This window comes from Terrapene carolina, unplaced genomic scaffold (genome assembly GCF_002925995.2).
Source record: "Terrapene carolina triunguis isolate 2854851 unplaced genomic scaffold, T_m_triunguis-2.0 Scaffold112, whole genome shotgun sequence".
NCBI classification, from domain to species: Eukaryota; Metazoa; Chordata; order Testudines; family Emydidae; genus Terrapene; species Terrapene triunguis.
Window position 1 is genome coordinate 8,257,126 of NW_020664463.1, and position 17,523 is coordinate 8,274,648.

The following is a 17,523-nucleotide window of genomic DNA, read 5'->3' on the forward strand; positions in this document are numbered from 1 at the left end:
TTAATGACAAATTTCATTTCGACAAACTCCTATTTTTTAACAAAAAAAACCCTTTTCATTTTAAAAATTCCCACCAGCTCTAATAATCATGCTTTTTGACATTTCCTAAAACTTGCTTTATTAGACTATAAAAGGGGAGGGCGGGGGAAGCCAGTAGCATTGGGTAGCTGCAATAGCCTGCTGCAATAGCTGTCAGAAATAGTCTGGATGTCAACATATGGCCAAACAAGAGGTTCACCAGGGAGCAGTCATTCATTCCGAGAATAAAGCTCTCCAACACCCAGCAGCAACACAGAGGGTTCCTGCAACATCAATCAGGAAGTGGAAGGGTGGGAAATACAAGATATCATCTTGAAACAGAAGAGAGGGGTAGAGAAGCACAGATGAAATTACAGGCTCCTTGGTCTATTAATACCTCTGCTCAAAAAGACAGATGAAAACTCATGTTTTATCTGTACTTTATTGGCTCACTTAAGGCTCAACAATGTCAGGCTGACACAGATATTTCATTGCCCAGCCTCCCTCAGAAAAGAAAAGATGCTGATATCCTGCATAAGGGGCAGCTTGTAACTGTACCATTCCAGAAGCAGAACCAGGAACAAACTGTGACTCAGAGCCACAAATTATCATAGTACTTGAGTTCTTTCAAGGATATTTCTAATTGTTTCTTGATAATTCCAGTAGTTTGCCTCAGTAACATTGCTGAACAGCTATTCCGTGTCTTTTATTAGCTTCTTATTGAAAGAGGTAGGACCACAAACTCATTCCCTTGCTCCTCTTGCTCTGGAGGGAGGAAAGATGGGGGAGTAACCTGCTACTACCCTTGGTCAAAAACAAATTATTTTCAGTCTATGCCAGCTCAGGTTGAGCTGTTCAGTGTAGAGAGTGGGACTCAAGACTACACCCATTCCCTGTCCGCCCACCTGCGGTGCCTTCTCTCACCCTCCGCTGTGACCAGTGACCTAGGTAGTCTGCACAGGTGTGTAAGATGAGACATCAAGAGAGGGAAAAATCACTATTGTGATCACAATTTTAGGTTTTAATTCTCATCTAACAAGTAAGGAATTTCTAGTACCTAGGAGAGATTCTATCATTCTCTACATACATTTTATTTATGTCCGTCACCATAGGATTTAAGCAACCGAGCTTTTTCCGCTTCAACACTTTCCGTGGTTGGCCTACAGGGTGTTCTGCTCCTCACCCTTAGGAGTTGTAGATACACACGTGTGGGGTGGAGGGGCGGCATTCCAAATAATGAGGAGGTTCGTCTTATTTAGTTAAACAGCATGACATTGTTCACTGAGAATGCCTTGTCTTTAGCTCTGACAAGTGGTCATCTGAGAACCAACAGCTGCACTGTACCTGCAGATCACAGTATTCTAGGGGTGGTATAAAATGAGAATTGATAGTAAATCAGTGGGTTTTTTGATATGGCCTTTTGTAACTTATCTGAATTAGAAACTGGAGGCTAGGTTTCTTTGGCTACTTTTATGTGTTTAGCTATGGGATAAAAATCCACAACAAAATTCAATCACAATATTTTTTCTCTGTGATGGGTGCTCTTCTGTTCAGTTCTAACCACAACAGGATTTGTCATCTCACGACACGTAGTGTGAACTTTCTGCATTTCATTTGTTTTGACAGTTACTTGTAGTTTTATGTTGCAGGTTTTCTTACTGCTGCAGATGTGTCCAATTGTTATAGGCTAGCTATAAATGATACTATATTTGGCGTGGCAGAAATGGGATGCAGTCTAGTTAAGGTACAAGAGAGCATCTGTTGCTTTGCTATACAGATCTGTTTTTATTTTTTGCTACGAATATATAACAATACATCCCGGAAAGGGAGAAAGATGCAGCATCACTGCAAGTGCATTTGATGGGAAGGCCTATGTTGTTGATAAATAACATGAATTCATCAATTACCTCTGGGAAGTTAGTCCACCTAAGGAAAGTATTATTGTATTTCCTACATACTAACAGTTTATATTTGGAAGTCATATTACATCCAGGAAAGTGTTCACACAAGACAGGGTCAGGAGTTCCCATAGCTGTACCTTGCAACTGCAGATTCTATCTTGCAATTTCCCATTGAATGTGAGGTGGTTACAGGTACAAATAAGATGAGCTAAACTGGTGACCATGTTTCATAGAATCATAGGACTGGAAGGGACCTCAAGTGGTCATCTTGTCCAGTCCCCTGCACTCATGGCAGGACTAAGTATTCTCTAGGCCATCCCTGACAGGTGTTTGTCCAACCTGCTCTTAAAAATCCCCAATGATGGAGATTCCACAACCTCCCTAGGCAATTTATTCCAGTGTTTAACCACCCTGACAGTTAGGAAGTTTTTCCTAATGTCCAACCTAAACCTCCCTTGCTGCAATTTAAGCCCATTGCTTCTTGTCCTATTCTCAGAGGTTAAGAACAATTTTTCTCCCTCCTCCTTGTAACAACCTTTTATGTACTTGAAAACTGTTATCGTGTCCCCTTCTCAGTCTTCTCTTTTCCAGGCTAAACAAACCCAGTTTTTTCAATCTTCCCTCATAGGTCATGTTTTCTAAACCGTTAATAATTTTTGTTGCTCTTCTCTGGACTTTCTCCAATTTGTCCACATCCTTCCTGAAATGTGGCGCCCAGAACTGGACACAATACTCCAGTTGAGGCCTAATCAGTGCGGAGTAGAGTGGAAGAATTACTTCTTGTATCTTGCTTACAACACTCCTGCTAATGATGTTTGCTTTTTTTTGCAATAGTGTTACACCATTGACTCCTATTTAGCTTATGGTCCACAATGACCTCCAGATCCCTTTCCGCAGTACTCCTTCCTCGATAGTCAGTTCCCATTTTGATTGTTCCTAAGTGGAATACTTTGCAATTGTCCTTAGTGAATTTCATCCTATTTATTTCAGACCATTTCTCCAGTTTGTCCTGATCATTTTGAATTATAATCCTGTCCTCCAAAGCACTTGCAACCACTCCCAGCTTGGTATCATCCACAAACTTTATAACTGTACTCTCTATGCCATTATCTAAGTCATTGATGAAGATATTGAACAGAACTGGACCCAGAATTGATCCCTGCGGGACCCCACTCATTATGCCCTTCCAGCTTGACTGTGAACCACTGATGATTACTCTCTGGGAACGGTTTTCCAACCAGTTTTGCACCCACCTTATAGTAGCTCCATCTAGGTTGCATTTCCCTAGTTTGTTTATGAGAAGGGTCATGTGAGACAGTATCAAAAGCTTTACTAAAGTCAAGATATACCACATCTACTGCTTCCTCCCTATCCACAAGGCTTGTTGCCCTGTCAAAGAAAGCTATCAGCTTGCTTTGACACGATTTGTTCTTGACAAATCCATGCTGACTGTTACTTATCACTTTGTATTCGGCTATTTTATAGCCCTTTTGTTAAAAACAAGTTAATGCGCAAAGGCTATCTTCATGAAAGACTTTGGTATAAAGAGAGGTAGCATTAAAAATAACTAATGCCCCAATCCTGCCTCATGCTGGCAGACCCTTGCATTTGCATGGAGTTCCGACACCTTCAGCAGGGCACCTCAATGGTTTAGCCAGCAGGAGTCCACCTGCATGAAGCAGCTTGTAGGACTGATGCTTAAAAGGGTGCGCTCAAAGTTGTAATGGTTATTTAGATCTTCAGTTCTCTCTCTCTCCCCTGAGGAAATCGCTGGTTTTCCTAATGTATATGGGAAGTTTCTGGACAAGGGGATACAGATGTAAAGCAATAAAATATTATATATATACACACACACATTTTACATATATGTGATTGATAGATAAGATGGATAAAAATGAAATGGAAAGGAAAGACAGATATAATATTGAATAAATACTGAATGTTTGGTTTGAACTTTCGCTTTATCTTTATGTATCCATGGCTGTTTGTTTGTTTAACTGATATATGTAGCTACATGCAATGGTAGGTGCATTTTCTATATACAGTGTTTATATATATTAGCACAAGTCATGTCAATGTCATGTTAATGCAATGAAGAAATGTAAAAGGTAAGAATCTTACAAGAACAGTTCATAACTTAAGGACTTTTCAACTTTAAATGAGAAATCACAAATCTAAGAGTTCGAACCTTAAAATCTATCAACTACACCCAGAAAAGTTTTGAACACCAGAATTTTTTTTAAGTTTAATACTTTCCCAGGGATGGTCAAGCCAGCTCAGATATGATGGGAACCAGTCCAAACTCAAAATCAGACCTGAATCCAAACTGATTAGCGAGTTTTAAAGAAACAAATAAAATGATTCTTTACCCATGTAATTCTCACATGCTTCTGTACTTCCTTGTTCTGGTCAGTAAGAGTAATAAGATACCAACATAAAGATTGGTCATGTATTTCCTGGTTTCTAGCAAGTAAAAAATACTACTAGAAATCTTGCATGAAGGTCAGACAAAGATTTCCTGCCCGATCCCTAGACAAGGGGTGGAACCCCCTCCCTAAAAACTTCTCCCCAGCTAAGAATATAAGAGCTATTATTTCAATACATAAATTAAGTTGTACAGAAAATGCACAACCTTAAAAAGCTTTAGGCTGTTATTAGGAATGTACATTTTCTGCTTTTACCATATCTTCTACAAAGGCAACACTTACTGACTGGAGGTTATCCATTCTGATGAGCCAACGATTTCTCTCTACATGAATCAAGGTCTACAAGAGTTTATTGCCTTTGAAATGTCTACATTTAATTTGAAAGTGCAACCTATATCAAGTGATCTGATCTTACTGTGACATCACATTCACTGTGATATCAGACCATAGCAACAAATTTGTCCACAAAAGATACTGCTACACTACATTACACACTGTATTAACATGGCAGCTTGAAACTTTTCTCCACAGGAGACAGAAGAATATTGTCTAAATATATTTGATCATTTCACGTTGAATATATTGATAAATACATTTTCCTCTGTAGCTCTTATTTTGCTGTTTGTAATCCTTTTGTACATATTGGTTTGTAAATTAAAATGATTTCTGCCAAAGTTTTTTTTCTTCTTCAACAAATAATAAAAAAGAAAAAAGAATCAATGTAGGTTTTGATACATGTACATTAAAATGAAAAATATACTTCATGGTTCTTTTAATCAACCTATCTATAGATAGACTTCTCTCATATTTCCAATGTAAAAAATAAATAAATAAAAAAACAAAACAAAAAACATTTCCACAATCCGAAGCACAAGGTTAGACCGTCTTAACCACAAACCAAAAGGTAGCAAAAAACATACAGAGGATTTAGCCTTTGACAGAGTCCAGGCAAACCCCATTTTTACTTATTAAGGACCCAACCCTGGTCATCCAAAGATCACTCGTACCTGCTATAACCTTTCACTACCCTCTGCTCACTGGAGAATACTCAGAACATCCACTGAATTAAAACACTAGGACCGCACAACCACTCCTTAGTCACCACAAATCATATGCTCCACAATAATCTCCTTTGATTTAGTTTACATGCACTCTGGGTTAGCCTTTGTCCACAACCTTTAACCCGGTGGGGTATCTCTTGTCCAGCTTTCTTTCCTTAAATTGTGTCACCTATCTGCTAAAATGGACCCAAGTGTGTGACAGATTGATGCTCTTCAAAGGGCCTGATCCAAACCCCAAAGTCAAAGAAAACACTCTTACTGACTTCAGTGGCCTTGGGATCACATCCAAAATGACAATCACGTGCTTTTTCCTCCCTTTAATCCTCTGGGATCATAAGGGGGAAGGAATTTGCATGGCACAGAATGGGGTTTCTTGCCACTCTTTTCTTCTGGCATGTCTAAAAGAAGAGCACTGGAAGGAAAAAAGCGGGGAATACCATTCCTTCAAGTACACGGGAAGGCTCCCATTGAATGGTATAGTCTCTCTTGCCCTGAGTGTCTGAGTGTAAGAGATCTTAGGAATGTTACTTAGCTTTCCTCTCTCATGAAATGGCTTCTAAATATTTTCTTAACATGCTGTGGTTAACAGAATAGCTCAATAGCAGTATGACTGTCGCAGAGAAGCGATATGCATACGAAACATGGATCTACCACTTCAAGATGCAGTAGTAACAGGAACATGCCCTGTGATCATCTTCCATTCTTCTATACTTCAGCTAACTTAACCTCAAAGAAGCTGAAAAGGAAGGACAAGCCGTGTAGATCTACACAATAGATCAAGAGAACTCCAGTTACTGCGGAGTAACCTTCCTTTCTTCATTATAAAATTGCCCGTGCAGATCCCCAGTTCTAACAGACTGGCAAGCCGTAGACAACACTCAGAGTAAATGGTGAGTGCTTCATTATACAGAAAGTGAAGGAGTGCCCTTCTGATTTAAACATCTGATGGCTCCTGAATCAAAAAAGTAGTGTGGTCAGGCTGCAAGAGACAATTCTTATAGGATAAAAGGTTTTCTGACAATAAAAACAGCTGGTGCTGTCCTTATCTGAAAGGATGCACACACAAGATTGCTACCCATCTCACAATTTCTTTAATATTCTTTCCCTTCACTGGACACTATTCACAGAAAAGCAATGGAAATAAGGTCTTTGTCCAGTTGCTTTGCAATGGTCTCCACATCTGCCTTTGAGTAAGAAATCTAGCTTTCTAAAAAGATGCTATTCTCTTTGGATAGCCGCCTCTGATTGTTTTTGACTGTTGCTAGGATCTTTGGAAGTGCATGTGCATTCCACAATGACACACTGGAAAGCATTTCAGAGTATAGTGAAAGACTGAGGAGCAAGCTATCTGAAATAGTTAAGTATTTTATCAGTAGCATTCAAGTACAGTATCAGAAGTCTCATTTCCGAGCTATGCAGTAAGCACAGGGACCTCAAGCTTGATGGGCATCCAGTGTATGATTTCTAATGGAGTCTGAGTGCAAACTGGAGACAGAACAGCTGACACCCTTACTATAAGACTATTCTTGGAAACAAAGCAATACACAAATCTCAGTGAGACAGATTTTGCAGGCTTGATATTTATAGTGAGAATAGTTAGTGGGGGAGGAGGGAGTTGTTGGTTTGTACCCAGCATGTATAATAGCTTTATCACAGAGCACGTTTTTAAAAGCACAGATGTATTAAGCTTCTGAGAATTCTCTAGCAGCCTTTTTGTCATTTTAAATTGGACTGTATTGGTTTGCCAGATGTACATTGGTGCTAAAATGAATGTATAATAAATGTTTAAAGATTAGCTTCAATATCTCTGCTCTATCCTAAAAAAAACCCGGTACAAATAAGAATACAACATTAGTTTTGGAACGGAAGCCCTAAATTATACTTCATTCAGCAATTGGGAAAAACAGTTCAGTTCAGTGGGACTGAAATAATACTTTTCATTTATATGTGTCTTCTGATCAAACCAAAAAATTAAGTCCTCAGTAATGTAACACATTTATCTAGACTAGGATACACAGTGTATTTTTAAAACATGCTCATTAATATGTTTTAACTACCATGATTTTACAATACTAATTTTATGCATATCTAGACACAACTTACAAGTTAGATATTATCACTATTTTACTGACAGGGAAACAGAGATGCACTATTTTGTCTATTGTCACATAGGAAGTGTATGGGAAAGGTGGGAACAGAAGCCAGATCTCTAGTTTCTGACTAAGTCCTTTGGCACAGCATTGAGCATTAGTGACAAGCTCATTATGTCATGGAGGGACTATCCTTGATTGTGTGGGGCCAGATTTTCCCAAGATAACAGTACCCACATCTTCCACTGTGACATTTACAGCTAGATTTTCAAACAAGCTCTATTGGGCGCTGAGCTCTCTCAAAAATCTGGCTATTAATTTTGGCTGGATATACATTATAAATGGATACATGACACACACACAAAAAAACTGAACGTGTTAATATTTTGAATATGTTATATATACACTTAGCTCTGTAACAGTATGGAAGTTTCTAGGGCCCTGCACAGAAATGGAAGACACTTTTGCAAAGTCGTCTTGTCAGGTGTTAGAACGATCCATAGATATGCAGAGCTCTCTGATGTCCTATGAGCTGGTCCTATTTACTCCAGCCCAGGTGTAAAAGAAAACTTGAGTGCCTCTAGGAGGTGGAAGGGACTAGAGCAAAGACAGAGGTCCTGGAGGAGAAAAAGCCTACATGGAATAGCCAAGCTCAAGAGACAGCTTACTTTGAGGTTTATGTTACATTGTTATTTGAGTAAATAAAAATGAACCCCAGGATAGAAGTAATTTTGGACCACATCCAATGTGTGTCTCCTCTGTGATTTGAGCAGAATGATAACTATCTGCTTATAAGCACCTTTTATCTAAAAAGGTCCTAAAATGCTTTACACACTTCATAAACAGGACTCACTTCACCCACCACTATAATACAGCCATAACTGGGGCAAAATGCAACAGTTGTTTAACAGCACTAAAAGTTTAGGAAGACAACTGCGGAAGAATGCAGTAGCTAATTAAAACTGTAGAATAAATGTAGGTAGGTGGAGTGTAATGGCTCTCATCACAACTGGCTCAGGACACTGGGATTAATATCCAAAGTCTTGTACAAACAGCAACATATTTAAAGACCACAAGGGATCAGGACTTCAGTTTTCCATCTCATCCAAAATACACTTTCTCCAACAGTTCAATGCTCCATACTATCCCACTGCAGCTTGGAATGAATACTGACTCAGGGACAAATTCATTCCTCCACCAACACTGAACTCAGAGTGGGGACTGAGAGGATGAGGGCTTGTGATGCTGACAGTAGTGGTTATAGAGGACAGCTGTCCAAACCACAGCCCTTCACAACTGGCTCTAACTGATATCTCCATAGAAAGGCCAAAGACTGAATAGGGGACAGAGACGAAATTATCCTCTCATCCTCCGGCTCAGGATTAAGGTTCATTGGCAGTATAGCTAAACTTTGCAAGTCCTTGCCTATTTTGTTACCATTGTGAGGACAAAGAAAGGAATTGATTCTCAAGGCACCTTTACAGTGTAGTCAATTCACTTAAAATATTCAGATCTGTTGGCAAATGTTGCTACATAACATAATACAAACAAGCTTGAAAAATCTTCCAGCTCTCATTTGTTTTCAGGGGCTGGAGTGTCATTATCATTAGGAACAAAGAGCACTTCATGAGAATTTAGCAACACTGTTTGCGTAGGTTTATAGTGTAACAAACAATTTTTTCATTATTATTGTGTCAAATCTACCAGAACGTAATTTGGTGAATCAGTAATTCCACAGGGGTGGAATGTGTTTTATTGTTTACAGTAATAAAAGCAATTTTCCCCTAGCTATGTGAAGCCAAGTGCCACTTGTATTTTAAATATTTACACACTATTCTACTTTAAAAAAGAAAATTAAAATTGTATCAGCCCTTATTTTACAAAAAAATTCAGTCTCCCCTTTTCGATTATTTGATGGTTCAGCAATCAAAGAAATTTATGAACAAATTGCAGTTGAATGCTTTCCAAAAACATGTATGACTGAGAATGCTAAGATAACTTTTCAGAATGCATTCAAATAAATAGCATTATGATGTTAGCCACACAGTAAACTATACTCAGTGGCATGCAGAAGAAAACATGTCCATACAAAGCCACTGAGATATAACAACTGAGCAGTGGTTTAACCCACTTCCAGTTTTCAAAAATCCATAGCACCTCTATTATATTTATATTGATCTCACCTTCTTCTGTAATGCCGTAACTTCAACTGTCAGCATATCAACTCGCTGATTCAGGCACTGGTTCTCCTCTTGCATTTTCCCCAGCATGACTCGATCGGTGTGTAACCTCATTTGTAACTCCAGAAACTGAGAAAGAACACAGGGACTTGTTAGACAAAGCAACTTACATGATTATTAAAACAGGAATCAAATGCCAAAGTCGATTAGGCAATGAACCACACTGTGATCAGCAAAATTTCTTACACACAGCATGATGGAAGATTTGAAGTTGTCCCAGTTTCTCTTGCTCCCCCCAATAAAAGTACTTTATATTAATATTAATCTAAAGACTCATTAAAAAATAAGTCTGGAAAGTATCTAAGGAGCAAACTAGATATACTTCCGTTTGTTTTAATCTACTTTTACATTGCACTGCATTTTACCAGAAATTCATTCTTTCAGCAACTTAATTAACTTCACAGATCTTATAATTGCATGCATAAGCCATGGGATTTTTATTCCTATATTTGTTTAGCCTTTACTTCTTTTTTTCCTAATGTGTTTTCCCATAAACATGGGATTTGGGCATCTTGGTGAGCTACACAATTATTAATGCAACATACTAGGTATGAATTATTATGGGGGGTTTTCATGTTCTCCCATGCACAAAGAGCAACCATGTACTCCAGTCTCAATTACTTAGATTAAGAAAATCAATAAAAGAAATAAGTGTAAAGTCTTCCTGCGACAGTGCAGTGTGTGTGAGACACGCTTTGTAACAACAGCCCCCGTGAATGGAAAGACCAGAGAACCTCTCACAGCAGCAAGGCTCTTAGAAATTTAAAGGTGCAGTACGCAAAAAAGGATGTAAGTTACAGAAGCTACATTGCACTCCAGGCTTCCACTTTTAGCTTACAGTATTTTTATTTTGAATGAGAACTCTCTCGGTTGTGTTTGGTGTAATAGCTATGAGTCCAAAGGTGTTATAGAAGATGATCAGTGTTTATTAGGATAAAATTAACCTACCCGAGCAGGAAAGTTCTCTACTATAAAGTGCACTAAATTGGTCTGAGCCAGTTTACAATGGTTTTCACAGAACTCCACCCATAAAATTCGCTGTTAATTTACAGGCAACATATCATTTAAACAAAATCTCACTCAGTGATGCCAGAATCTGAAGGCAGGACACTTTCCTAGCAACTTCTGAGAACTGGATTTTACAAACTGATCCTTTCACAAATGCCAGATATACTGCAACCATCCACAGAGAGATAGTCAGCTCAAATTCAGTCTCATAGGGCTCAGATATAGCCTGAAAGCAGGAAACCAAAGCTCTGCCAGGGCAGAGTAGATATGAGTACCAGTCCGGCTGCCCTACCCATGGAGCAGTTTTTGCATCAGCCTTAGATGAGGGGAGTGCCCAGATACTCTTCTGATTGAAGGGTAAACATTGCAAGAGCACAGCGACGTGGAGGGAAGGTGGTGGGGGGGGGGGGGGAGAAGAGAAGAAATACTGATCCAGGAGGAAGCTCTCACCCTTTTAAACATTGGGAAGGTTGACTTACACATCACATAATTAACATTTATTCTTTAGCTCCTGAAAGGCCAATAAAAAACAACAACGCTCTAGCCAATTGGTCACAATCAGGGGTCCACCCCATATAGTCACCTAAGGGATTTCCTGGACTGTCACTGAGGAGAAGCGATAGGGTGGTAGGGTCTTAATTTAATTGGAGTAAATGAGCCCAGAGAGTTAAAGGTGTTAACACAACCCTGTCATTGTGCCAACACTAAACAGTCAAACATGATTTGGGGTTTTGCGTGCCAAGACCTCAGCCTGCTTAGTACCATGGCAAACACACTAGAAAATTAATGCCAAAGTTTGGGAGTTTATTGATCAGGATACACAAGCAAAAAAAAAAAATCATCAGAACAAGACAAAATATTTTGGAATTGAAATTGAGTGATTATGCAAAACAAAAAAAACTTATCCAAGACCCTTTCTCAGAGAGCAGTTGATGGTTAGAGTCTCTTATTTTGTCAGGCAGAGAAGACAGAGTAGTTCTCTTGTTCAATTCTGAGTTGTGAATGATAGTCACTGTGATGGTTCTTGGGATACACAGCACTGAGAGTCATCTTGTTACCTTTGCCTCCAGTGTGAGGGAGTCTGGCTTGTGCTTAGCTGCGCGTCAGTTCCCCAACCATCCTGTTACCACTCAAGCACTCTCCTTCGGGCTATGCCAGCCCTTACTTTGCCTTGCTGTTTAACAATAGGTACACGCCAGTCCCTCTGAAGCATTCCCTTGTGCTATCCTTTCTTGGTAATGACTGAAGGGGTGTTAACGGGCCTCTCGTTAACAGGGTGTCACTTTGAATGGTCCCTTGAAATATGTCAACTACTTATGCTAAACAATATGTTCCACCTTGTATTTAGCTGTGACACTTTGAGTAAATTTCCCAGAAGAAGAGCTCTGTGTAAGCTTGTCTCTCTCACCAACAGAAGTTGGTCCAAAAGAAGATATTACCTCACCCACCTTGTCTCTCTAAAATCCTGGGACTGACATGGCTACAACTACACTATATGCAACTCAGGATCAGCACTTCTGCATGATTCAACTGAGGATCAGCACTTTGCTTACTACCACTGCACTGAGATATATTTATAGTAAAAGCAAGAATAAGTTTATCACCAAAGATACATGTGATAGTGAGTTAGGATATTAGCAACAAATAGTTACGTGTAAAACAAAAATCGTAAGATGACTTCTAGACACTAGACATAACTAACAGGTTAATTTCCTGTCCAAAATCCTCTGGAGCATTTTCAACCAAGGCTAGTTGTGATCCCCTTCTCATGAATGTAAACTCATTGTCTATTTACTTCCTAGGTGCAGGATGAGGGGGTATCTTCTTTGCCTCCTACATATGCCACAAATTTCACTGTCTGTACTTCGAGCTAGGATAAACCTCTGGGGTTTGTTTTCCGCACATGCTGCTTCCCTGTTGAGTTCACATCTCTTAACATCAGACTTCAATGGACAACCACTGTATTATCTTAATTTTTACATCCCGACAGAGAGATGCATTTATTTCCTCCTGTCTGGAGGAAAATTTGTCTTTCACCTCTGCTGGTGACTAATACCTTGATGCAGGTTATAAGAACATATTTTCAGTATATAGACATAACTCCTTACACAGTACCTATACATACATTGCATAATTATATTAATAACCAGTGTGACACCAGCTTTCATTTGCAACCTCACATGACATTCTTTGGTGAACCAGAATGTACATACAAGAATCGGGGGATAACTGTACCCCTCTGTACCCCCTTGTGAATTGGCATTAAAAGGTTCTTGGGCTACAAGTCACTTTCCCAGATTTTGACAAAACAGACAGACTAAAGGGGAAAACAGATAGGATGGTAAAGGTGGGGAAAGTATGGCTTTTTGTTGATGTTCTTGGGCAGCTCATCAGACACAGACAGATGCTTTGGCCTGGCAGGTAAGCCACAAAACCTGCTACTCAGGCTCACTTTTCCAGTCTGGGACATCATTTGGCTGGTCTGGTCAGGACCCTGTGCTTTACTGGTCTCTCTGAGGCTGGGCACAGCTAGCTGGGGCAACTCATCCCATCATGCTGGTGCTATGTGGCTGCTCTCAGGATCAGGAGAAAAGCTGAAAGAGATAGAGAGACAGTGGGGGGGACAAAGACATGAGGGAAGGGAAGACAGAGCAGGGTGTCACATGACAGCCCCATGCTGAAGTCTTGCTGGGACAGCGGTGATGGTCAGGTGTGTTGAGATCTGGGTGTCATCAGATCCAATGGTCCTCAAGGCTCACGAACAAAGGACAGAGTTCCTGGAGCAAGCAGAAGTCAGCCTAATTTCTGATACATCAATTTTGGTACATTGACTTCTGGTCCCACACTCCTCTTGTTTTCCAGGCATGATATCAACACAGTCCTTGAGTTTTATCAGTAGGCATCTTTGTGGACTAACCTGGTCTTTTTTCCCCCCTTCTGTACCTTTTCCTTTCAACATTTGTTATAGGTGATTGGTACATTTTACGAACTTTTATCCGCTTTCCTACAGTTGAGCCCACAACTGGGGTAGGCCTGCCAGGCCCCAATTATTAGAAGAGTGGGCACAAATTTCAGCTGCTTGAAAAGTGCCAACATCTAATGCTTGGAAGGTGAGGGGAGCCATATAGGGGTTTGTTTTCCAAATCAAGTCAGTCGTGATGAGTGTGCAGTGAACTGGGTGTTCTCAGTTCAGTTCCTATTAGACAGGTGTCTGCATCACATTGACAACCTCAGCACAGAGGACAAGGAGGGAATAGTCAGGGAGACTGAACTATCCACCAGGATCCCTAAAGGTCAGGTTTGAGGCACTGTAGCAGATCGCTGACTCACCGGCGTGGCACCTCCTCCTGGTCATCCAGGAATTAGCTCAATTCCAGCCTCAGAGCACCCCCTGCTAGCCAGTGTCTTGGCTGCCTCAGGCCCCGTGTCCCTCCCAGACCCCAGGGCCCCTTTCCTTGGGGTTCTGCCCCCAGCAATACCCCCACACTCTGGGTCTCCCTTCCCAGGGGAGCCCTCTCCCCCTATGCCCACTTTGGCTCGGTGGCTACTGCCAGTCATCATCTAGCCCCCTTTCTCTGGGGCAGACTGCAGTCTGTAATCACCACTCACCACTGTCAGGGGGGTTGGACCAGCTGCCTCTGCTTATCCCCAGGCTGCACCTCCCAGCCCCAGTACCCCCTTAGGCCTTTAACAAGCCTCAGCCTGGAGAGTTGCCAGGCTGGAGCTCCCCAGTGCCTCTTGCCCTTCCCCAGCACTGCTCTGCTTGAGGTACCCTGTGTTCCCAGGCAGCTAGGCCCTTCTCACTCCAGGGCTGGAGTGAGACTTTGACCCAGCTCCTCCCGCACAACCTTCTTATCAGGGCCAGCTGGGCCCTGATTGAGCTGACCACAGCTGTGGTCAGCTACTCAGTCAGCTTCCCTCAGCTGTTCTCACTCCTCTTATCTCAGGAGCAGAGTAACCGCCTTGCTACAGGAATACTGACATTGTGCTCTTCTCTTCTAACTATGCTTTGAAACTAAGGGGACTTCAATCCAAGGACCTGTTCTTCCAACTTCACCAGCAATATAGTCACATACATGTAATTTTTTTTTTTATTTTAAAGAAAAATCACACACTGTCATGTTTATCTAACAACACTCGTTAAGACAGGCAGACTAATTCCATACATTTTCAATCCGTTATGGATTTTCCCATATATAAATAATTGAAAAGCTCTCATCTTTACTGGAATTAACAGAAAACATGCAACACAATCCATTTTTAGATACAAATTCTATGCACTACGGAATATACTTTACCACACTTTTACTAAGCCCATGTTTTAAAATGTGGGTGCGGAGAACTACAGCATCTTCCTGCCAATATGTAGTTTGATGATAAATTGTGATTTTTATTTAATGAAAGTATATAATTATCTGTAATTAAGAAGTGGATGATGTGAATGTGAATTTTGGCCTTCTTTATCCCTTTGGATCCTTTGATTAAAGGCACTATGAAAGTGCAAGGTATTATTATTCAAAGCCATATCCAAAAATGTATTACAATGCTAACAATTAAAGCATGAAGACAAGCAGCTACAGCAGAGCTTTTTTGGTACTAAAATAAACCTCCTCCAAGGTTTTAATTTATTAAAGCTTCTCCCAGTCACAAATCCAGGTCGAATTTAAGATCCAGACTTTCTAAAAGAAGTTATGTAGTGAAGTTTATGGGCAGAAATGTGTTATTTTATTGGTGGTTGAAAAGTTGTCTATCAGCCTTTGTAATTATATTCTCCCAATTTTATTGTAACTTTGGGGGGTAAATTGCCAAATTATAGATTTTTTATATATATAATGCTGTTTACAAACGGTTTATCCACTGAGAGACTCATTTATTTTATCGGACAGAAGATGCAGAGGGGCATTAATGTTAAGATTATTTAACTTGCAATATTATGGTCCCAATCATACTATAACCCATTATATGGCTATGTTAACTTTGGATCTTTTGCCTGATGCAAGTGCATTGTGTGTAGGGAATTTAACTAGGTAATATGGTTAAAATCTATGGTTAAAACTGTATGGTAAACTGCAACACCTGGGTTTTATTTTCACAATTCACTGACTTGTTACGTGACCCTCTTTATTTATTTGTAAATCAAATGAAATAATACTTCCCAAACTCAAGCAGAGGTGTTGTGAAAGTTAATACAATAATATCTGTATAAAGTGCAGGGCCGGTTCCAGGCACCAAGCACCCAAGCTGGTGCTTGGGGCGGCACCTGGAGAGGGGCGGCGTGGCGCTCCGGCCGCCGGGGAGAGCTGGGCCACAGCCGGGCTCGCCGCCCTCCCCCCGGCGCTCTGGCCGCCCTCGCCGGCCGGGGGGAGGGCAGAGCCCCCGCCGGGGCTCGCCGCCCTCGCCCCGGGGCTCCGGCCGCCCTCCCCTCCGGCGCCCTCCCCCCGGCCGCCGGGCCCGCCCCCCGCCCCCCGGGGGTCCGGCCCCCCCCCCCCCCCGCGGGGGGGTGGGCGGCCGGAGGCTTTTTTGCCTTGGGCGGCAAAAAAGCCAGAGCCGGCCCTGATAAAGTGTCTTGGGAACTCTAGATGAAAGTGAAAGTATTTCCAAATCTAAATGGGTTTCAAACCTGAGGTGATAGGACTTTTTAAGCAGTTTAGCTTTGATAGTTAGGTGTTTCATTGTAAATCCTGTAACCTTCTTTAAAAACAGATATTGGCCCTGATTTTTTGGTCTAGCCAAGGAGCGTTCAGCACAAGTCCAAAGGAGTAGGGGAAAGGTAGTTTTATGCCCTTTTTGTGCCTTCTTGTTCCTGGCAGCCAGTTACAAATCAGTTCAGTCCCCATTCTGAGAGCAATCTAAAGACTGCTCTAATCTAATGAACAGTCTCCAGATGCCATTATGGATCAGTTATAAAAGAGATGTCCCAGACACCCCACCTTTTCCCTGCTGTGCCCAATCACAGCCAGAAAAAAGCAGGTGGGGGTAAGAGCCCCTACAGCAGCTGTACACCACTAAAGATCTAACTATTCAGAAGGAATTCTCCAATGGTCACTTCATCCGGCTTTAAGGCTGTTTTGTGCCACCAGAGCATTGCAAAGAATCTCTAATGAACTGGTGAATCAGGCCGAGGAAATGTTTAACTGCAAGGAACAGTGGAAAGTAGACAAATGCTCTCTTCCCTTGGCAATACTCTCTCACAGTCTCTATTCCTCCCAATGCTTTCAACACTCTCTTGTCAGTTACTTCCTGAAATGCTCTTGAACATGTTCAGCAGTATTTGAAATAAGCATAAGAAGGGAGAAATATTATAGTCCCATTATAGGTATCTCGGTGTCTGTAGCAGAACTGTATGTGGTTAAGCTATACTAGTATATGGTTAAACCACTGTACTATTATGACTCCTATAATGTCATAGGATTTGGGTTTCGGATAATAAAGCCTCTGCCTCAATCCTGGTTAAGGTAGACTACATGGGGAGACAGAAGCCTGTCAGTGTGGGGCTCCCTGTCCCCAGTGATATCAGCACTGTAAGGAATGGTGACTCCGCTAAAGTAAGAAGCCCCTCCAAATTCCTGTGTATCTAGAATAATTCTGTGCTGTGCTAAAATAAGAACCTGTACATGTGGGGTGACCTTCGCCCCAGGGCAGGCAGCTCACACAAGAACCAATGCACCACTTAAATTCCGTAGGGCTTGGAGTAGGCCATCTGCAATGAAGAGAATTTCAGGTCTGGTGAATAAAAAGAAATGCTCTTTTTGTGTTGTGCTATGTTCCTAAGTCTTCAA

The 17,523-nt window shown here is 41.1% G+C and overlaps 1 protein-coding gene across 1 annotated transcript in view; it reads right to left on the reverse strand.

The window, feature by feature from the left end:
- The window catches only part of LMNTD1 (lamin tail domain containing 1), a 251,476-nt gene that overhangs the window by 192,601 nt on the left and 41,352 nt on the right, over positions 1 to 17,523 (reverse strand). The window contains exon 5 of the mRNA XM_029911684.1: positions 9,680 to 9,805. Within this exon, the coding sequence (XP_029767544.1) occupies positions 9,680 to 9,805 (126 nt within the window). The remainder of the gene's footprint in view (positions 1 to 9,679; positions 9,806 to 17,523) is intronic.